This window comes from Dromiciops gliroides, chromosome X, assembly GCF_019393635.1.
Source record: "Dromiciops gliroides isolate mDroGli1 chromosome X, mDroGli1.pri, whole genome shotgun sequence".
Taxonomy (NCBI): Eukaryota; Metazoa; Chordata; class Mammalia; order Microbiotheria; family Microbiotheriidae; genus Dromiciops; species Dromiciops gliroides.
The window spans coordinates 25,384,664-25,403,275 of NC_057867.1; the positions used below are offsets into that span (position 1 = coordinate 25,384,664).

The following is an 18,612-nucleotide window of genomic DNA, read 5'->3' on the forward strand; positions in this document are numbered from 1 at the left end:
ACCTCTTTATACTTGCGCCACATAGCCAATGGGTTACCAAGCCTTATGGTTTCTCCTTTCCCTATATCTCCCCCTCACAGCCTCTACCCCAGTATAGGCCTGAATGATTGTAATTACCAATGGCCGTCGCCAGGATCAGTCTGGAAGTTTCCTTCAATTCTCTCAGATCAAATTGCACCTTCGGCAGGAAGCCTTCCCCTATTCCCCCCTCCTCCCACTGCTAATGCCTTCCTCTTCTGGGATTACCTTCCATGGATTCTGCGTGTATCATCTATGTACATACTTGTTTGTATAACGTCTCCCTCGTTAGAACGTGCTGGAGGCCTGAGAGGACACTGTCGAGAAAGACAGAGATTTATTGACTCATAAAGCTAGAAAGGATTTTAGACCACAGAATGTTCTAAGAGTGAACATAAGTTCCCTAAGGGCAGGAAATGTTCCACTTTGGGCCTTTGGAGCGCCTGCAGGCACGCAGTGATCACTCAATGTTTGTTGAATGTCAGAGCTAGAAGGGATCTTGGAATATTGAATATAGAATAGGAAATTTGAACTTTCAGTTATTATCCAGTCCAGAGCCCCCATTTGACAGAGGAGAAAACTGAGGCCCAGAGAGGGAGATGTGATTTGTTTCAAGGTCAGTTAGGTGAATTCCTGATCTCATTGAGGTGGATACTCCTTCCAAGTTGCAAATAGAAACCCGTGCACACCTCATCCTATGTGATTTTTGTCAATGTCCCCACATAAATTGTCCATAAAGCATTCAGTCCATGCACAGGAGGTCTTTTAAACTTTCGTGGACACCAGGGTACCCTGGGAACTGTCAATTAGGAGTTTGGGGGGAGGTAATTGGGGTTAAGTTTTGTTTATTTTGCAGGGCAATGAGGGTTAAATGACTTGCCCAGGGTCACACAGCTAGTAAGTGTCAAGTGTCTGAGGCTGGATTTGAACTCAGGTCCTCCTGAATCCAGGGCCTGTGCTTTATCCACTGTGCTACCTAGCTGCTCCAGGAAACATCAATTTCTTGCTTGACTCTCTACTCTTGTTATTGCCTAAGGCAGGTAGATGACCCAGCATATAGGGCAATGGCCCTGAGGTCAGGAAGACCTGAGTTCAAATCCCACTTCAAACATTTACTAGCTGTATGACTCTGGCAAGGTTGCTTAACTTGTTCTTGCCTCAGTTTCCTCATCTGTAAAATAAAGATAATAATAATAATAGAGCTTATCTCACAGGGTTGTTGTGAGGATAAAATAAATTAATATTTGTAAAGTGCTCTTGAAACCTTAAAGTACTAGCTATTATTGAGTCTAATCCCCTCTTTTTACAAAAGAAGAAACTGAGCCTCTCCCTCACCCCATGTTAAATGATTTGCCCAAGGTCACACAGCCAATACAGGTCAGAGGCAGAATGCAAATCCAGGTCTCCCTGACTTTGAGGTCAGCTCTCTAGCAATCTTACAAAGGCCAAGTGGTAGAGTGGATAGAGCACTGGTCGTGGAGGCAGGAAGACCTGAGTTTGAATTCTACCTCATACACTTACTAGTTGTGTGACCCTAGGCATGTCACTTAAAAAACAAACAAACAAACAAACAAAACTGTCTGCCTCAGTTTCCCCAAGTGTAAAATGGGGGTAATAATAGCACCTGTCTCAGGATAAAATGAGAAAATATATATAAAATGCTTTGAAGAGTATATCTATCTATCTAGGAGTATATATATATATATATATATATTAGAATATTTATAAAATGCTTTAAAGTTCATATAGGTATAGACATGCTAGCTCTAATGATGGTGATAATGATGTCTGGTCAATCTCCCTTTCTGATCACCCATTTCCTGGATATCATTTATACCATTTCTTACATATAAGTCAACATTGTTAATATACCGATCCCAACATGTGCCTTTTCCATTGCTCTTTGGTACACTTCAAATTCTGAGGTTCAAATCCCTCTCTGGGCATTAGTTTCCCCCTGGTCTTCTAGAGCCAGCTCTATGATAACATGACCTTAGTCTCCTTTGGCTGCAGCTTCCTCAGATGGAAAATGAAAGCATTAGTCTAGAAGGACTCTGAGACCCCTCTCACATCTAGATCGATGAGACTATGATTTGCAGACATATAGCACCACTGGGAGAATATTAGTGTTAAGAAGTTGGATTTCTGTTTCAAGGAGCGGCTTGGGACCATGGAAAGCACTGCAAGATTCCCCATGTGCAATCTTCTCCTCCTGTTAAATTTTGGACCCAATTCATAACTACCACTCCCACCCCCAATGTCTACTTTTTCATCTCTAAAATCTTTGAGAATGATCTACACATGCATTGCTGGTATCCTTGATGAAAATATAAGAAGAGAAGAGGAAGGCTTTTGCAAACAGCTTTGCCAGAAAGTTACAGATTATTTATTATTTTGTGATTTAGTAAAGCAAAATGCAGTCTTGAAGGCTCTTCTACAAGGGGTTTCTAAAGCATTTGTTAAATTCACACACAGATTCTTTGAGAGGTGAAATAATAGATATAACATTACCAGCGCTCCCAGTATCAATATCAAGGTCAAGCACATTAATGGCAGAGCTGGGACTAGAACCCAGACTTCTAGACTCTCTGTCCAGTGTTCTCTCCACTAAACCATTCGATCTCAGCAGCTGTTACTGTTTTCTTAAAGGCTCTGCTGGCTTGGGAGGGGGGAATTTTCCCCCGAACAACTGGGTGCACAGAGGGGTCACGATTTCCTGTTTTCTTTCTTTTCCTCTCTTTTTATTGTGAAGTCGGTGGGTCTGAGCCCAGAGCCTGGAAGCCACCTGCTCTGTCTGCCCACATACCCCACCTGATGGCAACCTTGGGGCATGACCTCTGTCTGTCCCTAAGCCAGCCACCAAGACCAAACCCAACTGTGACCATAGCAACCAGCAGGCATTTGATGTGCAAAGGGGCAGGAATAAGAGGAAGGTACAATCCTTTCCCACCTGGGTCTGGGAACATGGACACAAAGTTCTACTTCTTACAAGTACTGGTCTTCAGAGTCCTATCTCCAATGACAAATGATGCTTGCCATGGGATTTTTACATCTTAGATGATTTTAATGATAGACCTTTTGTTTGTTTGTTTTTTGGAGGGCAATGAGGGTTAAGTGATTTGGCCAAGGTCACACAGCTAGTAAGTGTCAAGTATCTGAGGGCAGATTTGAACTCAGATCCTCCTGAATCTAGGGCCGGTGCTTTATCCACTGCAGCGCCACCTAGCTGCTCTCTACTGATAAACTTTCAAAACAGGAAGGCACCTTAGAACATGGAATATCAGAGCCAGGAGGGTCCTTAGAACCCAGAATGTCAGAGCTGAGAAAGAGTCTTTGAAAAGAGAATGTGAAAGGTGGGAGGGACCTTAGAATAGAGGATGTCAGAGCTTCCCCTGACCTTAGACCAACTCCCTTCTTTTATGAGTCAGACTTAAAGAGGAGAAAAGGCTTGCCCAAGGTTATGGAAAAGAGCTGGGACAAGAATCCAGGTCTCCTGACTCCTGATCATAGGACCCATGAATCAGTAAATGTTGGAGCTTAGAAATCTTCTGGTTTTTCCAGTATGCCCTGCTGACCCTTGACATTTGCCCTTTCCTCTGAGTAATGGAAACTCAACCAACTGAGTCACCGATCTGCGAGTGGGCATCATGTTTTCCCATTTCAGCTTTAACCAAAGTAGATACAGTATGTTGTATGCAATGTGAGATAGAGCTGGAGAGGCACCCAGTGACATTCCAGAAATGCCTGTTGCAAATAGCTGCCTGCAAAAACAAAACAAAAACAAAAACAAAAAACAAAACAAAAAACAAGGGGGCAGCTAGGTGGCGCAGTGGATAAAGCACTGGCCCTGGATTCAGGAGTACCTGAGTTCAAATCCGGCCTCAGACACTTGACACTAGCTGTATGATCCTGGGCAAGTCACTTAACCCCTGTTGCCCCCCAAAAAAACAAACCAAAAAACCCCAAACAAACAAAGCAAATAGCTGCCTGCCCAGCACTATATCCCATGGGTCCCTTTGTCCCCGAAGCCCAAAGCTTGGGATCTTCCAGCAATCTCATCCCTTCTCTGATCTTCCCTTTCCTCCTTGGTAAAATTCAGCTCAATTCAAGCATTTTATCTAGTGTTTTCCTCGTGCCGAGGTCTCTGCTCGACACGAGGGAAACAACAACAAAAAGAAACCAGTTCTTGCCCTCAGGGAGCTCCCGTTACCCTGATCAAAGGCAACATTACACAGCTAAACAAGTACAAAGGACACACCAACTAAGACCAAGTAATTTCCAGGGGAGGGGGCCTTGTCAGCTGATGGCATCATGTAGGATGTGGCACCCAAACTGTATTTTGACTGAAGCACGGGCTCCTGAGAAATGAACAGGAGAAGGGACTTCCTCTCAACCATGGGAAATCACCCCTGCAAAGGCAAGAAACGGGGCACCAGGGGCAGGGAGCCACTAGCAGGCCAGACTGACTGGAACAGAGAGTGCATGAAATACAGCTTAAAGGGTGTGTGGAAACCACACCGGGAAGGGCTTTAAATGTTAAGCTGATTATTTATATTTTATTCTGGAGTCAATAAGGAACAACTGGAGATTTTAGAATAGAGGTAGGGGGTCTGGACCAGATCAGATCTGTGTTTGAGGAATATCACTTTGACAGAGGAAGGAGTGGAGAGGAGAAAAGAATGAAAGCAATTAGACCAATTAAGAGGTTTTACTACAGAGGTCCAGGGGAGGGGTGATGAGGGTCAGAAGCAAGATGATGGCCATGTAAGGCAAGTGAGGTAGAATCAACAAGATTCAGCACCTGATAAGGTGTGGTGGTGAAGGGCTAGTGATGATCGAAGATGGTTCTGAGGTTGCAAATGCAGGTGACTGGACAAAGGTAGTACCCTCAACAGCAATGTGAAAGTGTGGAGAAAGAAAGCTTGGGGGGGGCAATATATTGAGTTCTATCTCAGACATGTTGAGTTTGAGTTGGGTATTGAGAATCCGAGGAGGAGATGTCTGGCTGTCAGTAGGTCATTTGGAGTTGAAAGATGGGGGCAACTAGGTGGCACAGTGGATAAAGCACCAGCCCTGGATTCAGGAGGACCTGAGTTGAAATTCAACCTCAGACATTTGATACTAGCTGTGTCACCTTGGGCAAGTCACTTAACCATCATTGTCCCACAAAAAAGAAAAAAAAGAAAGGAAGGAAGGAAGGAAGGAAGGAAGGAAGGAAGGAAGGAAGGAAGGAAGGAAGGAAGGAAGAAGAACAACATGCAAGACTAAGAAGTTCTGAAGTTCAGGAGAAAGAGTGGGGATGGATTGATATGTCTGGGAGCCATCTGGCTAAAGATAATAATTAAACCCACGTGGGCTGGTGAGGTCACCAAGAGAGAAAATGGAGAGGAAGGAGAGGAGGGTCCAGGGGGAAAACCTTGGGCAACTTTTACATTCATTTAGCACACTGAGAATCCTGAATCATCAAAGGAAACTGAGTCAGACAGAAAGGAGGAGAACGCCGAGAGAACAGTGGTGCCCTTGGATTCAGCAAGTGAGAGATCATTGATAACTTTGGAAAGAGTTGTTTCATCTGAGTGATGAGATTGCAAGTCAGATGGCCGATAGTTCAGAAAAAAGGGGGGGGAGGAAGTAGAAGTACAGAGCATAGGCGGCTCTTTAAAGGAATTTGACTGGAAATAGAAGAGACAGAGAATGGTAGCTAGCTAGGATGATAACCAGCAGGGATGGTTGGATCAAGTGAGGACCAATGACAGCACCAGGGGCATGTCTTGACTTGCCAGTGAATTGGATTTAAGTGAGGCAGAAAGTCATGAGCCTCACTTTCTCTTCCTGAGTCATCCAAGTCCAGTGGCAGTACAAAAGACAAGATGACTGGCGATGGCCCAGGATGCACTGAATGACCTTGGTATCTTCCATGTCTGACCAAGCTCTAAGCATTCCACAGATCCTGCTTCAGCAGTCTTCCTGGCCATTGGAACAAATTGTTCTCATCCACTCATCCTACTGGGGGAAGTCTTCACCTGCTTGAGGTAGACATCTCTCTAACTCGCTGATGGGTTTTAGCCTGTCAGTCACTGTCTGCTGAGACAGCTTTACCAGGGTGTGGTCACTGCACATGCTAACAGCTTCTTGGAGCCACGGGTGAGAGTTGGGTGACAGGTGGACAGCAAAGATGGATGAGCAGCCATGAAAAGGGCTCCACAAGCCATCACACCAGCAGTGCCAGTCCTGTCTCCCACCCCAAACATCCCATATACCTCAGAGGAATATGTCAAAAGATTCTAGGGGCAGCTAGATGGCGCAGTGGATAGAGCACCGGCCCTGGAGTCAGGAGTACCTGAGTTCAAATCCGGCCTCAGACACTTAACACTTACTAGCTGTGTGACCCTGGGCAAGTCACTTAACCCCAATTGCCTCACTAAAAAAAAAAAAAGATTCTAAAGGGAGAAAGGGGATAGACTAAAAAGAACTTTTCATGGAAGAATATACAGAGTTTATTCTTCATCTCAGAGGCAATAAAGAGCTGCTGTAGGTTTCTGAGTAGGGGTGGGGATCACACGGTCATACTTTGGATGGGAGAGAAACTTCAGGCAGGGAAGTCAATTAGGAGACTTTTTGTAAGAGTCCAGGTAAGAGGTGTTGAGAGCCTGAACAAGGGTGGTGGCTGGGGGAGTCAAGAGAAGGGGTCAGATGTGAGAGATGTCGCAGAGGAAGAACTAGGACTTGGTGAATGATTTGGATATGAAGGATGAAGGAAAGGGAGGAGCCAAGGGCGATACTGAGGTTTTGAACCCAGGTGACTGGAGGGATGGTGGCTCCCTGTATACACAACAAAAGGAAACTTCGGAAGAGAGATGGGTTAGAGGGCAGGAAAGAGTTATGCTTCAGGAAAACTGAGGTTGAGACACTTCTGGGACATCTAGGAGGAAATATTCAATAAGCAGTTGGTGACTTGGGATGAGAAAGAGAGAGAGAGAGAGGGAGAGGGAGAGGGAGAGGGAGAGAGAGAGAGAGAGAGAGAGAGAGAGAGAGAGAGAGGTGAGAGGTATGGGCTGGAAATATGTGCTGTCTTTTCCTATTAGAATGTAAGCTTTTGAGAGCAGAGACTGTCTCTTTTTATATTTATATCCCAGGGCTTAGCAGTGTCAGTCACATGGCAGGCATTTAATAAATGCTTTTTCCTTTCGCTCTTTAAAATGAAAGGATTAGGCTAAATGGCTGGCTTCAAGGTTCCTTCCAGTCCCAGATCTAGGATCCTATGCTCGTGACCTTGAGCAAGTCATTTCCCCTCCCTGGTCCTTAGTTTCCCCCTCTATAAAATGAGGGGATTGGGCTAGAACAGGGCTTTTTAAACTTTTTCCACACTAGACCCCTTTTCATCCAAGAAGTTTTTATGCTACCCCTGGAATATAGGTATATAAAATAGGCATATATATAAAAAACTTTTTACTGTTGCCAAATTTTTCACAACCCCCACATTCAGTTACATGACTTCATATGGGGTCATGACCCACAGTTTAAGAATCTAGGTGCTATAACACATGCTGCTGGACAAAGTCAAGAAACCATATCGACTGAGTCTACTATAAGTTTATGGGACATGATCTCAACTGGGCCCTCACTGCAGCAAGGCAATACTTTCACACATTTCTAATCATTAAATACAGCAGATTTTCCAAATCTCTTCATCCCTTCTCAAAACTTCCATGGCTCCCCTTCATCTCACCCTCTCAGCTGAGAACTCTGCCTCATTTTTAACTGAAAAAAGTTGAGGCCATTCACTAAGAGCTCCCTCTTCTTTCTTCTTCCTCAATTCACATCATTCACATGCCTTCCCCCACTATCTTCTCCTTCACCCCGTCTCACACAAAGAGATGGCCCTTCTTGCCAAGCAAACCCCTCTACATTCACAAGTTACCCCATTTTAACCTGTTTTCTCCAGAAGATTGCTCTTCTCTCTCTCACTTATCTTTAATCTTTGCTGTCTACTCACTACTTTACAGACAACAAACATACCCATGTCTCCCCCATCCTCAAAAACTCCTCACTTGATCCATCCATCTCAGTTTTCTCAAGTGTAAAATAGGGATAATAGTAGCACCTATCTCCCAGGGATGTGAGGATCAAATGAGATATTTGTGAAGTATTTAGCAAGTGCCTGGCACATAGTAGGTGCTAAATAAATGCTTATTTCCTTCCTTGTTGACCTCTATGCAGCATTTGAAACTGCAGATCACCCACTTCTCAATACTTTTCTGTCTCTAGGTTTTGGGTGACACTATTCTCTTCTGGTTCTCCTTTTGCCTGTCTCCTCAGCCTCCTTTGTGGGATCTTTGTCCAGATCATGCTAACTAATGGGGGTCTCCCAAGACTCTACCCTGGGCCATCTTCTCATCTTTCTCTATAATATTTCACTTATCAGCTCCCATGGATTCAATTATCATCTCCATGCAAATGACTCTCAGATCTACTTATATTTTCCTAATCTTTCTCCTAACCTCCAGACTCACCTCTCTAACTGGTTATTGGACATCTTGACTAGATGTCTTGTAGATATCTCACACTCTATTACCCCAAATGGGACTTATTTCCAGACCTGAAGTCAGGAAAACTCATCTCCTGAGCTCAAATCCGGCCTCAGATACTTACTAGCTATGTGACTCTGGGCAAATAACTTGATCCTTTTCACCTCAGTTTCCTCATCTGTAAAATGAGCTGGAGAAGGAATTGGCAAACCACTCCAGCATCTCTGCTGAGAAAATCCCAAATGGGGTCACAGAGAGCCAGACATTAAAGCAACTGAATAACAACAACAAAATTCCAAATTTCTCTAGAAATGTCTAAGATACTACTTCTTCCTTGTCACCCAGAATCACCACGTAGGTATCCTCCTCCACTCATCATTCTGCCCTCCCCATAATTAATCTGTTGCCAGGTCCTGTTGATTATTCCTTCATAATATCTCTCCTATAAACCCCCTTCTCTCCTCTGCCACCATCGTCCACCTCGGCAAGGCCTTTATCACTGTGCTATACTATTGCAATAGCTTTCTGGAGGATCCTCCTGACGCTAGTCTCCCCACTTCAGTCCATCCTCCACTCAGTAAGCTTTCTAAAGTGCAGGCCTAAGTCACTGCTCCCCCCCATTCAATAAACTCCCATGGCTCCCCATCACTTCCACAATCAAATCAAAAATCCTCTGGCATGCTGAATGCTTTACAACCTGGTCTCCTTCTACCTTCTTCTTTTTTCTTTTTTTTGGGAGGGTGGGGTGGGGCAATGAGGGTTAAGTGACTTGCCCAGGGTCACACAGCTAGTAAGTATCAAGTCTGAGGCCGGGTCTGAACTCAGGTCCTCCTGAATCCAGGGCTGGTGCTTCATCCATTGCAGCGACACCTGGCTGCCCCATCCTTATACCTTTCCAGTCTTCTTACCTCTCACACCCACCTTCCTCCTGCCCAGGTACTCTGTGATCCAGTGACACTAGTCTCCTTGCTGTTGCCCATGTCCCAACTCTGGCCATCTTCTCCAGCTGTCCCGCCCCCCCCCCCTGCACCTGAGATGATCTCCCTACTCCCCTCCCCATCCTGGCTTCCTTTAAGTCCTTATTAACCCCCAACCCCACCCCCACTCTTCTACAGGAAGCCTTTCCCTTTTCCCCTTAATGTTAGTTAACTGTTGATTACCTCCAATTATACTGTCTCTCTCACCAGACTGTGACCTCCTTGACAGCAGGGGCTATGGGGTTTTTTTGCCTTTGTATTCTCAACATTTAGCACAGTGCCTGGCAAGGAATATGGAGAAAGAAACAAGCAAAGCACCTACTATGCATCAGGCACTGTGCTAATTGCTTTACAAATTTTATCTCATTTGAATCTCACAACATCCCTTAAAGGTAGGTGCTGATATTATCCCTATTTAACAGTTGAGGAAACTGAGGCAGACTCAAGTGACTTGGCTAGGGTTACACAGAGATTGTGTATGAGGCCACTTTTGAACTCAGGTCTTCCTCACTCCAGGTGCTGCAATGCTTATTGTCTTGATTTGACTTGATATATATTGTAAGATCTTAGATTTAGGGCTGGAAGCAGCCTAGGAAGCCATCCAGTCCCTCCTTTTACAGAGAAAGAAACTGAATCCCAAGAAGGAGAAGTGACTTATCAAAGATGAGTGTGGACAGGGTCAGAGTTGGGAATCAAACCCAGCTCTGGGCCCCAAAAACCCTCCTCTTGCCTCGCCAAGATGGGACTGCTCTTTTGCACACGCTCATTCAGGCTTAGGAGAATTTCTCAGCTCTCCCTGTCTTCTGAGGAAGCGGCCTTCCTCCCCACCCGGTGAGCCCCAGAGCAGCTTGAATTGGCCATTTCTTCCCTTTCCTTGACCCCACCCCCTCTGCCTCCAGTGGGGAGGGGGCAATGTAGAGAAATCGGATCCTTTTCCAATGATCTTTTCTGAGCACAGGGGGAGGGAGAGGACCTGGAACTTGCTGATGGACGGGACCTGGTGCTGAGGCCCCTTGCTGCAGTCTGCCTGGAGCCAACAGGGGTGGGGAGAGGGAGCTCTGGTTACAGGGGACCTCTTGCCCCCCCCCTCTCACAAGGCAGTTCAGCCACTTTTCCTGAGCCTGGAGGGAAGCTCTGAAAGGCTCCTGGCAACAGACAGGGGCCTTGTGCAGGGGCAGGGGCAGAGCCAGAGGGAGGGCTGGGCAGTCCATGGCCAGGGGCAAGCAGGGGACGGGAGGCCAGTCCCTCCCCTACCTCTGAGCTGGGGGTGAGACGGAACGTTTGAACTCACCAGGAAAGGGCACAGAGCTGCCCATCATTAAGTGTTGGGTTAAGAGCTAGAGACTTGCAATTTAGGACTCTAGGCCTAGAGCTGGCAGGCAGTTCAGAGGCCCTCTAAGTCCAATGCCCTCATTTAACAGAAGAAGAAACTGAGGCACAGGGAAGCAAAGGGACTTGCCCCAAACCACATGTAAATGCCTAAATCTAGAGCTAGAAGGCCCCTCAGAGGATACTGTGGCCAATCCCCACATTTTACAAAGGAAGAAACTGAGGGAGTTTGAAATGACTTCTCCAGGGTCTCACAGGGAGTAGTATGTCAGAAGAATTTGATTCAAATCCTCTCTGCTACTTACTACCCATGAGACCTTGGACAAGTCTCTTCCCATCTCTGTTTCCATGTTTCCCATTTCTGAAATAAACCGAGAGGTTAGATTAGATGCTTCCTGTTGCCACCTAAGAGTAGCTAGGTGGTGCTGCAGTGGATAGAATGCCAGAGCTGGAGCCAGGAAGACTCATCTTCCTGAGTTCAAATCCGGTCTCACTCACTAGCTGTGTGACCCTGCACAAGTCACTTAACCCTGTTCACCTCAGTTTCCTCATTTGTAAAATGAATTGGAGAAGGAAATGGCAAACCATACCAGTATCTTTGCCAATAAAACGGGGTCATGAAGAGTTAGACGTGACTGAAACAACTGAACAACAAAAATGCCACCTATAGCTTAAGATATGATCTTATGAGGGGCAGCTAGGTGGTGCTGCAGTGGATAAAGCACCTACCCTGGATTCAGGAAGACCTGAGTTCAAAGCCGACCTCAGACACTTGACACTTACTAGCTGTGTGACCTTGGACAAGTCACTTAACCCCCATTGCCCCCCCCAATCTGATTTTATGATCTGATCATACCCTACACATCCTTCAATGATAAATTCTTTTTTTTTAAATTTTTTTTGTTTGTTTTTGTTTTTGTTTTTTATAGGGCAATGAGGGTTAAGTGACTTGCCCAGGGTCACACAGCTAGTAAGTGTCAAGTGTCTGAGACTGGATTTGAACTCAGGTACTCCTGACTCCAGGGCCGGTGCTTTATCCACTGCACCACCTAGCTGCCCCCCTTCAATGATAAATTCAAAAGTCACGTCCCATAAAATCACAGAATCTGAGAGCTGGGAGGGACCTCTGGTTGATGCAAGTTTTCCTACAGCCTTCACTTGAAGCTCTCTAATGAGGGGGAAAACCCATTACCACTAGGCAGCCTGTTCAATTTTTATATGTATCTAATTGCAATGAAATTTATCTTTACATCGACCTGAAATTTGTCTCTCTGAAGCTTACACCAAAGCTTTGCCCTCTGGGGCCAAGAAGAACAAATTTAATCCCTCTTTCCATGAGACAATAATTCAAAGACTTAAAAAAAGAACTATCATGTCCCCTCTATGTCTTCTCTTCTCTAGAATAAATACCACCAATTTCTTCAACCAGTTCTCATAAGGTATTATCTTTTATCCTGACCACTCGTGTCGGGATGACCTCCAGCTTATTAATGTCTTTCCTAAAATGTAGTATCCATATAGGGGTTTGACCTGGGATGTTTTTTGTATAGGGAATTCCTAGATGAGGAAACTCTCTCTACCAATGGAAGTCTCCACCTGTTATAATAATTAGACTGATTTTAAGCCTAGGGGTAATATAATGATGCCTAAAATCCATTTTCCTCTTCTTAAGCTTTAGGGAGTTTATTTTAGGAAAAAAAAAAGGTAATGAGTTAGATCACAATAGCTTTGAACCCTGAGTTGGGAGAATTTCATTACTTTTAGGCAGAGATTGGGCTCTCCACATAAATTTACATTTATATCTACTTCTAGTTATTTCCTGGCCTCTTTGTGGTTGAGGTAAAATTAAGGTTTATTAGAATTGTTTTTGGTAATGGAACTATAGATTATATTATAGCCCCAGGACCTTTGAGAAGTTGGTGAAAGAACTTATCTTTTTCTTGGAACTTCCTTCAGTCCTTGAGTAGCTGTGGCAGCTAAGTGGTGCAATGGATAGAGCCTCAGTCCTAGAGTCAGGAAGACCTGAGTTCAAATCTGGCCTTTTAGCCACTTACTAGCTGTGTCACTTCACCTTGTTTGCCTCAGTTTCATCATCTGTCAAATGAGCTTGGAGAAGGAAACAGCAAACCACTCCAGTATCTCTGCCAAGAAAACTCCAAATGAGGACACAAAGAATCAGACATTACTGAATAACAACAACACTGGTGATCTCAGCCTGAAGTCTTCTGCTCTGAGATGCTGCAGACCCAGTGGTGCTCCTCACTATTTCCTTTCTCTGCCATATTTCAATTCTACCTTTTCTTTCTCCTTCCACTGCTTGCTCCAGGGAATCCAGTTCTTGGCTCAGCTTTGTATAATCTGCTCTTTCCTCTCCACTTCCAGTCTTCAGAATCTCTCTCTCTCTCTCTCTCTCTCTCTCTCTCTCTCTCTCTCTCTCTCTCTCTCTCTCTCTCTCTCTCTCTCTCTCTCCTCTGTCTCCGTCTTTCTCTCTCTCCCCCTTTGTGTCTCTGTGTCTCTGTCTCTGACTCTCTGTTTCTCTCCGCCTCTCATTCTGAGATAGCTCCTTCCCTTTATACAAATTCCTTAAGGCTTGACCAAGTCTCTCACAGAATGGCTTTGATTAGTTCCAGAAGGTGTACAGGCTCTGTTCACACTAGATTCTGATTGATCTATTCAGTGAAGAAGTGTTCTCACCTAACAAAGGTAATTGCTTTTGAGTGAGTGGTTCTAAGACAGACTCAATATCATGTATGCCAACTTCCTCTCAGTCTAGGCAGTCAGGCAAGCAATAAGCATTTTTAAGCATTTATTATATACCCAGAATTAAAGACAATGATTCAAATGTGGTCTGTAGGGTTCAGCAGGACTTTATCACCTTTTTAATTCTAGATACCATGCTTCCCAAAGTAACTTCAGACCAAATTAGCTTTTTGGATACCTTTTGGTACCATTGATTCTGTGTGTGTGTGTGTGTGTATTCTGTGGGGGGGGTGTTTTTTTTCTTTTAAAAAACTTTTTTGGTACCATTGATTCTTTTTTTTTTTAGTGAGGCAATTGGGGTTAAGTGACTTGCCCAGGGTTACACAGCTAGTAAGTGTTAAGTGTCTAAGGTCGGATTTGAACTCAGGTACTCTTGACTCCAGGGTTGGTGCTCTATACACTGCTCCACCTAGCTGCCCCCAGTACCATTGATTCTTTTTTTTTTTTAAGTGAGGCAATTGGGGTTAAGTGACTTGCCCAGGGTCACACAGCTAGTACGTGTTAAGTGTCTGAGGCCGGATTTGAACTCAGGTACTCCTGACTCCAAGGCCAGTGCTCTATCCACTGCGCCACCTAGCTGCCCCACCATTGATTCTTATTGAACAGCCAGAACTATTTTCTGAACAAGCTATTATCTAGTCTATCTTGTGCTTGGCCAGATACTATTTTATTTGTTTCTTTGTATCTCTAGTGGCTAGCACAGAGCTTGGACATAAGAGGCTCTTAATAAATGCTGGTTGATTGAAGGTGATTTTTGAACACATGTATGATTTTTTTATTAAGCCATATTAAATCTCATCTAATTAGATCTGGCTCAACATTCTAGATTATCAAGATCTTTGGGATTCTGACTCTATCATCCAGGGTGTTATCAATCCCTCTCAGCTTTGGGTTGTCTGCAAACTTGATGAATATGCTACTTATGCCTTCAACCAAGCCACTGATAAACTTGTTAAAAAGCATGTTACCAGGAAGCTAGGTGGCGCTGCAGTGGATAAAGCACTGGATTCAGGAGGACCTGAGTTCAAATATGGCCTCAGACACTTGACACTTACTATCTATGTGACCCTGGGCAAGTCACTTAACCCTCATTGCCCCTCAAACACACACACACACACACACACACACACACACACACGCACGCACACACACACGCACGCACACAAAGCATGGTATCAAAATCAGTCTTCTTTTCCATCTGACATTGATCTAGACTTGTTAGGTTTGGCCTTTCAACCAGTTTGGAATTGTCCTATCACTTGGTTCAAATTTCTCCATTTTGTCCACATCTCTGAAATCCAGGTAATAATAATAGCTACCATTTATACATGCCAGACACTGTGATAAGCACACCACAGTTCTTATCTCATTTGATCCTCACAACAACCCTGGGAGGTAAGTGCTCTTATTCTCCTCATTTTACAGATGACAAAACTGAGGCAGACAGAGGCTAAGTGACTTGACCCTGGTCATATAGCTAAAAAGTATGTGAGACTGAATTTGAACTGAGGTCTTCCTGACTCCAGGCCTACCTGCAGCCTCTATCCACTGAGCCACCTAGTTGCCCCTAGATTATGTAGATTATATCTATAGCATTTTCCAATCTCTTAGTCAAAAGAAGGAAGTGAGGTGAATCTGTCATAACCTATTCCTAATTTAGCCTGGAAAGTTCTTTGGGATTGCTAATTCCTTTTTTTAGAGGTTCACTAGCCATCCCTTTAATAATATGATCTACCCTTTTTCCTTCATGAAGTATTCCCTGTTCTTCCTCACCTGGAAGTGATGAGCTGGAGAAGGAAATGGCAAACTTCTCTAGGATCTTTGCCAAGAAAACCCCAAATGGGGTCATGGAGAGTTGGAAATGACTGAAATGATTTCTTCTTTTCCTGATCTCACCCCATTGCCTGCTTCTCTTATACACTCATTAGATTCTATTTTGTATCACATTTATTTGTATACATCTTTTCATCTCTATTAGATTAGAGGCACTTTGAGGGCAGGCTTTATATCATTTATTTTTTTTTCTGGGGCAGTGAGGGTTAAGTGACTTGCCCAGGTCACATAGCTGGTAAGTGTCAAGTGACTGAGGGTGGATTTGAACTCAGGTCCTCCTGAATCCAGGGCTGGTGCTTTATCCACTGTACCATCTAGCTGCTCCCTTTATGTCATTTCTAATCCTTGTAGTTCTCCCATGAGAGGCAGCATGGTTGATAGACCACTGGAGTTTCATGCAAGACAGCTGTATCTGTGACATGGTTCTACCACTTAATAGCTGTGTGACCTTGAGAAAGTCAATTTCCTGCTCTGAGTCCCAGTTTCCCTATCTGTAAAATGGATTACTTGTGACTACCAGCTTCCCAGGATTATTGTAAGGATCAAAGTGTTGTGCTGGCTGCAAGAGGAGATATGAAGATGAATGAGACACAGTCCCTCCCCTTGTAAAAGCGTACAATCTAGTGGAGGTGGGGGCTGATGGGTGGAGGAAAATCTGGTCAGTTTCATTTTTCTGCTTGATTCTCCCAGGTCCCTTCCAGAGCCAATTTGAACTAGGGAGGAGCCCCAGATCAGTCAGCAACAGAAAGGAGTGGGTTGGCATAAGTGTTGAATCAGGAGACATTGGAAGGGAAAGAGAGAGGAACAACACAGATGGGCAGAACTCTCCAGAGGTCATTTAGCCCATCAGCACTTATCAACCCAGGTGAGACAGAAGGTGTCTTTACACTTCTCCAGAGCCCTCACAACCACCACCACCCGATCACCCTGAAAGTATGCAGCCATTTGAGCTGGGGCCCCTGTGGAAAGGAGTCAAGGCCAGTGGAAAGTAGGGAAACACAGGGCCTGGGGAGTTGTTGATGCATCCCAGTAGGGAAATGCATTCCAGACAAATGCAATGCAATGCAAACTGCATGCAAATGATTACTGGCTCAGTCTGAGTCAACCCACAGCAAAGTTATTCCACCTTTATCAGGCCAAAGAAGAAGTCTTCATTGGGAATATTTCCCTCCTCCCCCCAGGACTGTTTCTGCCTCCTTGTGCTTTACTGCTTCCTGGTACCCTGGCTTTCTCATCCTCCATTTGGGGGAAGGCCCAGGACGGTTCCTCTCCTGCTTTTACTTCTGTGGACTCTGGTTCCAAAGCCCTGAGCTGGTACCTTGCTCCTCCCTCCCCCATCTCCTTTCAGCTCTTTTTTTGGGGTCTTCCCCCATTTGAATGTAAGCTCCTTGAGAGCAGGGACAGCTCAGAGGCTGGCTCACTGGTAAGTGCTTAATAAACATTTGCTGGGCAGCTAGGTGGCGCAGTGGATAGAGCACCAGCCCTGGATTCAGGAGGACCTGAGTTCAAATCCGGCCTCAGATACTTGACACTTACTAGCTTTGTGACCTTGGGCAAGTCACTTAACCCTCATTGCCCAACCAAAAAATAAAAAATGATTAAAAAAAGAATACACAAATAAACATTTACCAACATTCTGAACATAAAGATACCTGTGCACACGTGTGGGCAAACACACAGATTTGGGCATGTTGTGGGCATTTCCCCAAGACTTCATTTCCCACAATTCTGAGAGGGCATTGCTATGGAGAGATAGATTTTTTTGCACTATGTTTCCCAGAGAACTGTGCACTGTGACATCACTAGGCCAGTCCTTTGATTTATGGAGAGCAGTTATGGTGGGGGGAGTTTCAAAAAGTCAGCAGCTTGAGCCGGGGGGTGAGCCGACCTGGGGAATTGAGTGACATAGCATTGGGAGGCCCCAGTGCAACACTATGACATCTCAGGGCCAGGAGTTATGGACAGGCTGGGATCCTCCGGAGTTAAGGTCAAAGGTGGTGGCAGGATTCCAGTCTGCAGAAAAGTCTCAGGGCAGCAATAGCACACGCGGACACATGGCCTTTACCCCTGGGACCCAGCGGTCCAAAGTCACTATCGGCCCAATGTCCTGGCACCCAGAGGGATTAAAGGGCAGCTCACAGAGAGCCCTCTCTTTCTCCCTGTTTGACAGGAGACAAAATGGAGGCTAGAGAAGGGAAGTGACTTCCTCATGGCTACAGTGGATAGAGCACTGGCCCTGGAGTCAAGAGGACCTGAGTTCAAATCTCACCTCAGACACTTACTAGCTGGGTGACCCTGGGCAAGTCACTTAACACCCATCACCTTAAACATCCGGGGCCATCTCCAGTTGTCATGATCTATATCTTGCCACTGGACCCAGATGGCTCCAGAGGAGTGAGGTTGGTGACCTTGCACGGCCCTCCCTCACTTAAATCCACTTCAGTGCTAGTCAGGACATCACCTCCCGATGTCATGGAACAAAGGACAAACAACAAAGACTTCCTCATGGCCTCAAAGCTAGTCACACATGTATCACACACCTCAGTGTTACACAGTATCCATGATATAGAGATATCAGCCACTCTTTCCAGCACGTATGTAACCACACCTACATACACATCAAATACCTAAGTGTCAGAGTATCCATGACATGAGCCATTCTCTCTAGCAAACATGCATGCATATATGTGCAAACCCCCCCCACACACACACACAGACACATGAACTGCTCCTCCCAAGCGTCCACATTCAAATACCTTCGTGCACATCCAGCATGCTCCCCGGCTGGTGTATCTCTCTGGGGCACAGATCCCCCCACCACCATGCATGCTTTACATGCATACACACAGGGACTTGCAGACACCCAGTAGAAGCCGGGGTGACTCAGCTCCTTGACAGCAGCTGTGGGCTGGTGTTTGGGTTATTTCAGGCTTTGGGGGGTTCCTTTTTAGCCTTTGCAGTTGGTGTCTCTGATATAGAGAAGTCCGTCCTTCACCCAGACAGGGGGAGAGGCTCACGGACCTTGTGCCTCCAGAATGCTCATTTCCAAAGCAGGAACTGCCAGTAGTGACAGGCCAGAAATGGTGGGGGAAGGGGGAAGCATATGTATACTGATCAAAGCAGTGTTCCCACCCCAGAATGGGTCCCCTCTTCTCTGCCAATCAAAA

The 18,612-nt window shown here is 45.2% G+C and overlaps 1 protein-coding gene across 1 annotated transcript in view; it reads right to left on the reverse strand.

Moving 5' to 3' along the window:
* STARD8 (StAR related lipid transfer domain containing 8) overlaps window positions 1-18,239 on the reverse strand; it is a 126,256-nt gene extending 108,017 nt beyond the window's left edge. The window contains exon 1 of the mRNA XM_043973644.1: window positions 18,202-18,239. Within this exon, the coding sequence (XP_043829579.1) occupies window positions 18,202-18,220 (19 nt within the window). The 5' untranslated portion in view covers window positions 18,221-18,239. The remainder of the gene's footprint in view (window positions 1-18,201) is intronic.
* Window positions 18,240-18,612: the final 373 nt, after the last annotated feature.